Source organism: Nuphar pumila, chromosome 15 (assembly GCF_984573655.1).
Source record: "Nuphar pumila chromosome 15, dmNupPumi1.hap1.1, whole genome shotgun sequence".
Lineage (NCBI taxonomy): Eukaryota > Viridiplantae > Streptophyta > Magnoliopsida > Nymphaeales > Nymphaeaceae > Nuphar > Nuphar pumila.
The window spans coordinates 84,130,588-84,143,438 of NC_143263.1; the positions used below are offsets into that span (position 1 = coordinate 84,130,588).

Here is a 12,851-nt window from a genome sequence, read left to right on the forward strand (position 1 = left end):
GAGGACGGACAAAAGATTGTGGTGTAACTCAGTATTTGCTTTAAATAGGAAGGAATGGAGAAATATGACTTGTATGCTAGATCCATGCAGTTAAAACAAGGCATGCTGATGGTGATGTTAGAAGTAAAGGTTGTAAAGGTCTTTATTGTGACAAAATTCAAGAGCGATGTGTAAATGAGTTCACACAAACTAAATGAAGTAGAAAAGCCTGTGTAATATGTGAAGTTCTTCAAACAGTACCTTGGAGAAAAAGGTTATAATATTGTCATTTGATTGGTTCCCTAGAAAAAGTCAACAGAAGTTGGCTGAATTATCAACAAAAGAAAGTAGCTACAAGGTTAAAGTTAGCATGTTATCTGATAGGCGTCTAGGTTTCATTTTGTCATTTTGCTGTCTGCACTCTGTCAATGCTGACGCATCAAGGGAAAGAAAAGAAAAGAAGAAAAGAAAAGAAGAAAAGAAAAGATTTTTTCTAAAGACTCAAGGCATTCTTCCCGTCCTTTTCCCTTGAGGCATGTCTTTGGGGTGCTTCTTGAAATTATAGATGCAAAAGGATGAAAGCAGGGCTTTGCTAATTTATCTCTTGGAGTTGCATAACCTGTTTTTTTGTACAAAATCTCTATCTTAAAGTAGGGTTGTTTTGTTGATTATGTTCATTGCTTATGGTTCTATTTCTGTTTCATTCATTTTTGTTTTGTCAAGGTTGGACAACATAGTACCATGTTAATATGCTACTTGTCATTTAGGTGACTGATGCCCACTTCATATGCAAGTAGTCTTAATGTGAAACATGTATGACTTTAAGGCTTTTATGGCGATGCCTACGTTTCAGGTGGAATTTATTGTGTTCTGTTTCTTAACAAATTGTGCTTATTGAAGCAATGGCTGCTTTGGTGCATTATTTTTGTCTCTTTCATATATCTTAGATTAGTTTTTTCCATGTAATAGTATCAGTTCAGGTTAAAACATGCATCCCCAATGTAGATAGAGACATTTTTGCTCTATCATATTGAAGGGTTTGTTTGATAGGGAGATGTATCTTAGACTCTGAAGTCTCCTATGTTGCCTGTTTCTAGATAGTTGATTTCAAGTTTAGTTACTTTATGCTCTCTTGGATACATTCACTTTCTTATTTAACAATATCTATCAAGAGGATTTCTCAAGTAATGAGATGTGCCTGTGTTCTTTTTCTATGTCAAGTACATTGCTCGAGGGGTATGCTGGCTTTTAAGCACAATAACTTGATTATTCTTTTGTTATGCTGTTATTTTAGGTGAAATACAATGTGAACAGCCTAACAATTCATTGTACACATTTACTGGCAACATTGTCATTGGGAAGCAAACTTTGCCACTTTCTCCAAATCAAATTCTTTTGAGAGTGAGTATCACCAATTATTTTGATTATCATACATAAAAGGGTATCACCAATAGTTTCTTGTTGTTGTTGGTAGATTGTTATTATTGTTTTTAGATTACTATTTATCAATCTTGTTATTTTTTTGTTATGGCACTCTCAAACAATTTAGTTGCACATCATATTTTTGGCGAAGTATCTTTCATGCTTTGAGAGTACCTTTCTTGGGTACAATCTAAGATTTGTCTACTGTTTCCTTTAAACCAGGACTAGTATGCAGTGCAAGTAATTTGAGATGCCTATTTTCTTGATTTTTGCTTCTTAAGTAGTTCTGGTAATGGATAATATAACCTATGCCTTATAGTTTTGGATGCCAATGTCCTTCCTGATATGAGAGAATGGAGTATCTTATAGGTGGAATCTTTTAAAAATAAAAAAGACAGGTTTTGTGGATTAAGTCCCTAAGTTGGAATTTGTATAATCTACCAATAGCATTTTCTTCAGTAAGAAGCTCTTTTAACTATTTAATCTTTCTTGCCTTAGGTTGGGAATAATGGGATCTGTTCTCAAGGCCACTTTCTATGTTCTCCTTAAGTTTGCAAAAAAGACCAGTCAGTAACAAATTGGGTGGGATCATGTCAAGAGTTGTTTTACCAATAGTGTTAGTGGATGTGTTGGCATTTTGGTTATTGGATTTTCACAACTATATAGAACTTTTCTTCAATTCCCGCTTTCTAGATATTGGTCTACTTTAGCTTATGTTTGGTCATGCTGATTGATTTGGTTATTTTATAAAGCATAACCATAAATATTGACAAGGGAAATCTCGTGATATTTTCAAAAACCCAGTTTGTTTTGGCAAGATCTCAAAAAAATATTTGCACATAAAGGTATAAAATATTTATAAATATATGTAAGAATATAGTAAACATGTATACAATGTAAAAATATTGCATTAAGATATATCCAGTGTAAGTTGTTTTCAAAATGTCCTGATATTTTTTTTTTTGTAAAATATCATGTTAAAATTATGATATTTTCAAAATATTGATGATGTTTGTGACATAGATGTGAGAGGGCTATATGCCATTCTCATTATTTAGTTTCATATATAGGTGAACTTCCAATCTTAAAGTAGTCAGAATCAAGATTGTAAGCATCGTATCATTACCGTAATGGTCAGGCCCAAAATAAGATGTGTCGTATCGTAAAAAAAATCGTAATTGTTAATAATTTTTTTCCAAAAATTCCACAAAAATCAGGAAAAATTAGCAAAAATTTTAAAAATTATAACTCATGAAATAATACTGAATTACACAAAATACAACCATAACATCAATTATAAAGCATTTATGTCTCTATGAGTTGCATAAGACATCATCAAACATCAACTATCTCACATGAACAATGCAAAATACTAAATATCTTGCAATTAAGAAGATGCCGCAAGACTCATACTTTCATATTATATAAATAAAAACAAAATAACCAAATTTATGAATACTTAACAATTAAATAACCAAGTTTTTTAAAAATATACCCTCAATCATCATTATCATCATCATCATTATCTTTTATCTTCTTCTTTTCCTCTGACTTTCACACTGTCTCCAATATACATGGGCTCTTCATCACCTACCTCCTGTGCTCCTTACACGTTGATCCACTGAATGTTCTTTTCATTCAAAATGTCTGCTTCTTGAACCCATGCATCCAATACATCAAAATTTTTTAAACTAATGGGATCAAATTGCTCTTTGTGCCTCCTTGATGATAACTTTTTTTAGTTGCCTAAAATGTAAAAAAGATGACGTAAAAATTAAAATTAGTTGGGTTTTTTATGATATAAAAAACTTTAAATAAACATATTAAAATGAGAATAAACTTTATAAATTTATATTCCTCAGTCGTAAGTTGTAGCGAACATAGACGAGGTCATTGTGTTGTTTATGCTCCAATCTATTTCTTCGTTTTCTATGTATTTGCTCAAAGACGCTCCAGTTTTTCTCGCATCCACTTGCACTACACGTTTGGTTAAGAATGTGAATGACAAAAGCTCTCAAATTTGGAACATCTCTTCCAAACCTGGTCCACAACATGTCTAAAAAACAAAAAAAATTAGAAATCAACAAGACAATAACATATACAATCATAAAAAATACTATAACTAAATAACAATATAAAATAAAATTGAAATAGACAAAATAATTACCTAAACACATCGTGGCACAGTTTCACATTGCTGCAGGTCTCCCCATATCATATAATGCATTATCATAATTTTGTATTTCTTTATGAATTTGATCTTGAATGCCATTATGAGGGTTAAACCTTTCGATGCAGTCCAAAAATCCCTTGTTGACTTTCCTGTCTATTTTAAATGTAAGGGAGTATCTAAACATTGAATTTAAATAATATGCTGTAGCATGAAGAAGTTCATGAAGTTTCCCAATCCACCTATGATCAATGATGTTCCATATAAGCATGTACAATTTTTTCTTTCTATTCAAATTATCTCTAATGACCTCTTTTCCCTTATCCATGACCTCATAGAGATAACCCATAGCTGGTCTGTCTTCACTATCAATCAATCGAAGTATCTTCACTAAAGGTATAGTTATTCTCAACAACTTCACTCATGAATCCCAAAATTCACTTCTAAATACAATATCTAGAATTCCTCTTAGCTTTTTTTTTGTGCATGGGGATATGCATTCCACTCATCTGAATAAAACATATTTTATTACTAGACTTTGCACTGTCAAAAGATTCGTAGCAAATCTAGTAACTGCACTACGAATCAACTCAACACCACTATTTTACTTTCTCATTAGGCTTAAAATCTATGGATGATTGTAAATAAATTTAGTAACTTCTTGGCCGCATTCAACTGTGTGCTTTATCTCATCCATGCTGCCGATGTCCTCAAGTATGAGGTCTATGCAATAAGCAACACATGGGGTCCAAAAGAATGACCCATAATTTTCTGCCAATTCTTTACTTGTTGCATTATTAGTAATGATTTGAATAATATTTCGAGATTGAACATCTTCCACAACATGATTAAATACCTTGAGCAATACATCTGTTGTCTTGGGCGTATCAAACATATCAGTTGACTTCAAAACATAGTTTTTTTGGGGCAATAGACAAGGAAAGTTATCAAGGTCCTTGACTTTCTGTCTGTCCACCCATCTGCCATGATGCTACATCAAGTTTCTCTCCATGACTACCTCATGTCATTAGAATATGCCTTCACTTCATTTACATTAGTATCTAAAATTTTTTCTCTCAAAGCATGATATGAAGGCATTTTATATTCAGGCCTGATACTAGTTATGACATCTGTCATGGTCTCAAAATGAAAAGAATTTGCTGCACTGAAACAAATGAAGGCATCATAGAACCATCTTCCAACCGCGACATTCGCCTGCTCAACTAAATGTTGAGAAGTTATAGCAGCATGAATGTCAGGTTGTACCCTAGGGGAAGTCCTAGGAGCAATAAAGCTCCTAATAGAGCCTCTAGCTCTACCTCCTCTCGAAGAACTCCCTCTACTTTTTCCTCTTCTTTTTGTGCTCGCGACCCTACTACTACTAGAACCAACTACGCCTTTTTCCTTCACTGCAGAACTTTCTACGTTTGATGTTATGCTAGGGGCTGTAAGATTATAAGTAATGAGCTCATCTTCGTCTTCCCAGGGTTGCATATGTCCTATTTCTGCCTCATATCTTTTTCTTGTCTTTTTTCTCTCAGACAAGTGAGTAATTACTGTCATTGCCATTTCACGACATCTGATAAATTCCTTGACGCACAAGCCATAACATTGAGATGTGTTCCAGCTAAATGATGCTTCAACCAAGGGATACAACCCAAAAACTAAGTCACACAGACTTGGCTAAAAGGTCGACGCACTCGCGTTGACACGCCCCGACACGGGTGCAGTTTCAGACACGGGGCAAACACGGTCAACTAAGTGTCAGACTCAATCAACACACCGGGGCCGAGTCTGTCCATATTTTGGACTCGGTCAACTTTGATTGAGTCTATTTTTATCCATTTATTTTGGTAAGTTTGTGGTGTTACTTCAATAGAATTACTTTTTTATTTTTGCTTTAAAATTTACAATCTTATTATTGTTATATATATAGCCGTGTCCCCATGTCCAAAATTTTTGAAATTGCTCTGCACCCATACCTGCACCCGCACCCGCACCATGTGACAGCCCAAAAATAGTATGACAATAGTTGCACTCGATTTTTAATTGGTTTTCACTCATTACTTGAGTTCCCCATTGCCATGTTGAATCATTTGATGACATCTTCCCCAAAAAAGCTTCAATAAGAAGCAAAAGAATATGGATCGTTTACCTTAACCCACTTGAGTGAAAAAATAGTGGAAATGACTTACTAGAGAAAATTGCAAAATCCCTCTTCCTTGCGCATGGATTGGCCCCCAAATCGTTCTCACTACTCCTAGGGTGTATGGCTATGTCACATGGGTGCGGGTGCAGGTGCGGGGGTGCGACACTTTCAAAAACCTTGGGTGCGGGGGTGCAGCATGGCAAAATATAAAATATAAAATATATATATATATATATATATATATATATATAGTTAACATTGTCATAATATCATTCATCATGCATGCAATATATCAACCTAAATATCAATCAAATAAGTAAAACAATTACATAAATCAACCTAAATATCAATCAAGGAAAATGTAATTTCCATTTAAATTAGAATTTCACTATCTATTGCTATTGTGACGGGCATAGATTTTTTCGCAAACTCGCAATGCGCCAGACTGCGTAGTCTGTCCAGCCCAGTGTTATTAAAAAGGTGCCTCAAGGAGCAAAAACCGTGCCTCGCCTCAAGGCGAGGGGCTTTATGCCTTGAGGCACGTATATAAAGCGCAAAACCCTCGAGGCGTTCGCCTCATACGCCTTGAGGCACATGCCTCGAGGCGAGGCACACCTCAAACTGAGGCGTGTACGCCTGGGGCTTTTGGTCAAATAAGGGTCAAAGCCTTCATTTGACCAAAAAATAGGGTTTAAAGTTTAAAAAAACCCTAATTCATCATGAATGCCTGAGGCTGTTCATGATTTTATTTTCTTTTCGATTTATCGCATTTCCTGTACGAAGGAAATGCATGTGACTTTTGTTTGGTTGATGCACTGCTATGGACGCATCTATGGCTGGAGGAAATTCTTCGTGTATTTCTCTTTAGGAATCGTGCATTTGGTGCGTTCTTGTGCGGCTGCATTCTGATTTGGACTGTGATTTGTAACAAGTGTGGAAATTGTGAGTTATAGAAACCAGAAACAAAGAAATGAGCGATTAAATCACATATAGTTTTTGAATCAAGTCTTTGCTTCTCTGCAATCTGATTTACCTGTGTTTCAACATTACTTGTGTTTCATTTGTAAAATGTGCTTTGGTGTAGCATGCTGTTTGTTGGCAGTTCTGTATTAAGTTATAAACTCTGCGTGTGCGTACGTCCGTGTGCAATGGGGAAATATTGACTACACTCGACTGTACTGTACACTCTAGTAGAAACATGTGGTGCAATCTGTGTATGAGAAATCTGAACCCACAGGTATTCAGCACAGTTCGTTTATTGGGAATAACTCTTTGGATGTAGTGGTTCCAGCATAAAAACATGATTTTTTGGGCATGAAATTTTAGGGTTCTGGGGGTAATAGATACTTGAAGTTTAAAAAATATCTGCTTGTGCAATACAGCTGGATCACTAGCATGTTTTTGACTAAGAAAATCATTAAGATCATATCCCTAGGGCTTGATCTAGACAAAGTCAATAAAATTGAAAAAGTAGGTGGTTTGCATTAGAGTACAATATAGTTGGGCGGAACACACACACACACACACACACACACACACACACATATATATATATATATATATATATATATATATATATATATATATATATATATATATATATAGTCACTAGAACATGAGCATTTCCAACACTTTTTTTGCAAATCCGACCATGTGGATGTGCTTGGCATGGTGAATTTGCTAGGAATCAACCATTGGATCATGTATTTTTGGCGAAAAAATGTGATTTTTGGTTGCTTGTGAAACTTGTGGATAGAGAAGACCAGAAAAGATTGCTTTTGGGCAATGGTGCATCGTGTGGCATGTGGTTCAGTTAGGCATTTTTTCAGAACTTTCAGCACTGTGCAACAACAACAACAACAACAACAACAACTACTACTACTACTACGCCTTCATCCCAAAACAATTGGGGTCGGCGATATGAACCAAAAAAGAAAATCATTCTGGGTCTTCCACATGAATCACCTCATATTGGTTCATATTCATAGGGTATGACTAAGTTTTTATGCTGGCTGTCACTGGCCTACCGCAACCCTCCTCCTTTATCCGGGCTTGGGACCGGCAATGTATAACTAAACCGTTATACACAGGCGGAGTTTTTATGCTGTGCAGCATGCAATAATAAAATATATCTCTACTGAGGGCTGTCTATTAAGAAGAGTATGTCCTATAATATTTGAGTGTGTGTATTTCAGAGCTTGAAGATTTTGATGCTATAAAATGTAGCAGTAACTTGCTAAATTGTGCATGATATCCCAAATTTTGGTGCTGTACATTATGACTGGAGAGTGCACATACCAAACTATATCTTTGATGAATGTGTTATAGTTAGATCTGGAGCATAAGGACTGTTCAGCCTGTTTTAATTGTGAGTCAAAGAGGTTAGTGATGCCATGAGGTTTGGTTATAATCACAAGTGACTTGATTAATGTTGCTTATAGCATGGGTTATTTAGTAAGGGCACTCTTTATCGCTTTACCATAGTTGAACCATAACAAAATGTGTAGGTTGGCTAACAAAACCCATTCATGATGTGTTTATATGTAATCACTATGGTTGGTCAACATTTGGGAGTGATATATAATTTGTGACATCACATTTTTTTCCAGGTTACTTAGTCTTTGATCTGGTGGAAATAATGAGTGTGATTGATTTGGTTTTGATTTATTTAAGATTTTTTATTTCTTGTTGGTTGTTGCTTCATCAATAAAGCATTTTTTATTTATTTATAATTTAGATATTTTTTATAGTTTTTTTAAGTTGAAAAAAATAGCTGAGGCTTACACTTTACGCCTTAAGGCTTACGCCTCACCTCAGATTTTGGTGGAGCGCCTCGCTATGCCTCAACGCTTTTCACAACACTGGTCCAGCCTAATGGCCAAAGGCCGCACACCAACACTTTTTCATGTGCTGAATCATTTCATTAGCTCTGCGCACCACCTCGTGCATAGCTGCCTAGTCGAAACTAATAAAACACATCTCTAAATGCGTATTCTATCTGGTTCATGCCACTTATATGCATAGCCGTCACATACTGGTTTGCAAGCGCACATATGCCTTAGCCTTGCATGCCATAGAGCGTATCACAACTTCATGGACACGCCCAAGCATAACCTCGCTACAAAAGGGATAAGGCTTTGTGACCCCCAGTCTGAAGGGCAGTTGATGATTGTATGCCATAGCGAAGAGCACCACCCAGACTTGTTCGCCGGCTCCTAGGCATTCACTCGCCTAGCCTCGAGTCATCATACTTGGTTGAAACCACGTAAGGTAATTCCTAGGAAAATTAGCCCTAACCCACCTGCACCTCCGTGCATCCAAACATTACGCATGAGAAACTCATTCAAGTCGAGAGGTTCTTAACCAAATCCTCAAAGGCAACATCCTCTGATTCGCTGGCACTGCTTAACCAAACAATGCTCCACGTCTGTGCCACCACACATCGTCGCACCAACGACGATACCGTTGCTTATCGCACGCCATACTACCACCGCATGTCACCGATCAAGCCAATACATATCGCACGTTTATATATTCGATGTATTTTTCACTTAGAGAGCTCTACACTGCACATGCCCCATTATGAAGGCTCGGTCTGGGACATTTTCCCTTACCCAAATCATTGTCATCCTCGACAATGTTGATGCAGGTAAGAACACAACATTTACTTATGCCAGTTTCCCTTTCGACTTATATTTGGTTTTCTTTTCTTCATCCTACTCAACTTGTTCTGGTTTTCATACGCTATCGCCACAACCTTTAGCACGCCAAGTCCCATTCCTCATCGTGCCTCAAATCACTTAGACAACGATCTTTTGCTTTAACATCGTCGATCATTTTTTTGTTCGTGGGACCCTAGTGTAGTCCCATACACAAGCGAGTTATCCTCGTTGGCATGACAAACTTGCTGTCATCTCGCTCATGGTTGGGCTGCCTTCCGACCTTAGCATGGGCAATTCCAAGCCCTTCATAATCCTCGTAGAAAAAAGCGACCACCAACGCGTGCCTCAGGGATATCAACTCCCTTAAAGCACTAACTTGCGATTTTTCAATGGTCCAACCTAATCCTCAAGTGGGTGACATCTATTTGCGTATTACCTCAAAGCGGTCCTTCAAGGCGTCTTTCTGATCACTCGTCCACACAAGGGGAAACACACTGCAACTCATATCCGGAGCCAGCATGTTGCAACTCTCATCCGGTGCCAACAAACACGTTTTCGCCAGAATTAAGCCAACGAACCACGAATAACGACTTTTTTTGCACACACAATTCACAGATAAACTGCCAATCTCAAAGGACCAAAACAACGAGCATTCTGCTCAAAATGGGCACTCTGCTAAACTATAACCTTGGGAGAGAATATAAAAGTTCAATTAAGTCTCCCATACTCAAAGGTTTAAATCCATCTATTTGAATCCAACGTGCATTCTTTGCATACACAAGGCAAATGCCACGCTTCACCTGCGAGCATGACGTAGGAATCTTTGGCTTATCCACGTTTCCTTATCCAACTGAATAACAATCTTATACTTTTGCTTACCATCGATAAGATGACCCTTATCACCCTGCCAACAACTTGCTTCTATGCTCGGTCAACCAAACTTTAGCTGCACAAATTCGTGTAAACAGGACAAACCATCATTGCTCTCCTCAATATCATACTCAATGAACAACAAGGTCTCCGTGAATCTTTCTGCTCTGATGTCAATTAGTCACGGGCATAGAATTTTTCGCAAACCCGCAACACGCGAGAGTGACGAGTCTTACCAGCCTAATGACCAAAGGCCGTGCACCAACACTTTTTCATGTGCTGAATCATTTCATTGGCTCTACATACCACCTCGTGCATAGCTGCCTAGCCGAAGCTGATCAAACACATCTTCAAATGTGTATTTTATCTGGTCCATGCCACTTATGTGCATAGCCATCCCATACCGGCTAGCAAGTGCACAGATGCCTTAGCCTTGCTTGCTATGGAGCGTATCACAACTCCATTAGCACGACCAAGCATAACCTCATCACAGAAGGGATAAAGCCTTGCAACCCCCGGTCCGAAGGGCAGTTGATGATTGTATGCCATAGTGAAGAGCACCACCCAGACTCGTTTGCCGGCTCCTAGGCATTCACTCGCCTAACCCCAAGTCACCATACTCGGTTGGAACCACCTAAGGTAATTTTTTGGGGAATTAGCCCTAACTTGCACACTCCCCCATGCGTCTAAACGCTACGCGTGAAAAACTTATCCAAGTTGAGAGGTCCTTAATCAAATTCTCAAAGACAACATCCTCTGATCCGCTGACACTTCTTAACCAAACAACGCTCCATGTCTGTGCCGCCACATATCGTCGCACCAATGCCGATACCATTGCCTATTGCATGCCATGCTACCACTGCATGTCATCGATCAAACCAACACATACTGCACGTTCTTACACTCGATGCATTTTTCACTCAGTAGAGCTCCGCACTGCACATACCTCATTCCAAAGGCTCGGTCCGGGACAACTATGTTGTTGGGTGATGTTTAGATAGAACATCCATTTCATTAATCCCAAAATCTGCGGAGTCATTGAAACCCTTGTTACCACAGGCAGGATATTCTAATAAAGATTCCCTTGTAAATGGAAACCCATCCTTCCACTTCACTAAATTGGGTTCCCCCCTTTTGTTGAATTAACTTCTATTAAGTTGGTCTACAATTCAAGCAAATCTTATAAATTCCAATCAGGTTGCATTTGGATACCTTGGTTCTTACAACTGAGGTATGCTTGAAAACCCAAGCTTAGGATATGTGGCCTGAGAAATCCTGAATCTGCAATGCAAATGGGGATATCAGGTTGGGGATCTGAGATTTTCATTTGAGGGTCGAGTCTGGTCTAGGCTCCATGACAGATCTGACCTTGAACTGCGTATCCATGATCAAACACAAATTCATTGAATTTCTTGAACGTCTTCTCGTCATAATGTATTCTACAATTTTTTTGGAGTGTAAGGGAAAATAATGTTTTTACATGTGCAATTGCTTATTTCCTTGATTTTCAAACAATGCTGGATCTGCACTTCTTTTTAAATATTAAAAAGACCTGCTATTATGTGTCCAGTTGTTTTATGATTACATATATAAATCTTTTAAAGCATGCCTTTAGTATTTGCTTCAACAAATAAATTGCTTTCTTCAAATCTACGTTTGTTCTACCATACAAAAGAAATCTTCAACTACTTTGTTCAACTTGTTTTTTGTTTGAATTTGTTGAGTGATGCCAATCATGAAGTGAGCATGTACCGAAATATAAAAATCACTATCCCCTAACAGATACGGTCTTGGAGGTTTCATTTATTTAGTATTGTTTCAATAAATAAATTGCTTTCCTCAAATCTACAATTCTTCTCCTACCATAGAAAAGAAATCTTCTGCTACTTTGTTCAACTTGTTTTTTGTTTGAAATGGTTGAGTGATGCAACCATGAAGTGAACATGTACCAAAATATAAAGTTAAAATCAGTAGCCCCTAACAGATCCAGTCTTGGAGGTTTCATTTCACGGCAAATAGTGCAGAACTTGAGAGTGCATAAAACGACTTGAGAATATCAAATACTAACATGGATAACCTATGGGATACTTGCCGAGCCATTGAAAGATTTCCTCTGTAGCTGTATGTACCACTTGGCTATAGTATACCAACATCTTCACATGATGAACCAATTCCTTTCATTTAACCCTCATCTGCAAATCTCAAAATATCTACCTAATTTAATCGGCCCCATCCTAGGAAAAGCTCAAATCTCCCTAGCTAGATAATAATTTTTCTTCAGGCATTTTTCAAGAAAAGATAGTATGTTCTTTTGGGTGTCATAACATTTTACTCCCTCAAGTGGACTTCCACTTCAGGTTTTGGTTGTTGCTCTCTTCAAGATGATGGTCAACTAATACACCAAGGGCAGGTTTTGCAAACTGAGGAACTTGTCAGCAATAGGAATAGAAGTGGAAGAGGAGAAGGAAAGAAGCTACAGCCAATTTCCCAGAACCCTATTGATTGACTAGGATTGGGTCCTACTCCCTTTTGGTATTATTTATACATTTGATAACTTAAAGTATAATTACAGATATGCCGCTAATTAGTTGCACATAAC

The 12,851-nt window shown here is 37.4% G+C and overlaps 1 protein-coding gene across 2 annotated transcripts in view; it reads left to right on the forward strand.

The window, feature by feature from the left end:
• ALA3 (aminophospholipid ATPase 3) overlaps positions 1-12,851 on the forward strand; it is a 177,269-nt gene that overhangs the window by 79,193 nt on the left and 85,225 nt on the right. For both annotated transcript variants that reach the window (XM_089989343.1, XM_089989344.1), the window contains exon 8: positions 1,274-1,380. In XM_089989343.1, the coding sequence (XP_089845469.1) occupies positions 1,274-1,380 (107 nt within the window). The remainder of the gene's footprint in view (positions 1-1,273; positions 1,381-12,851) is intronic.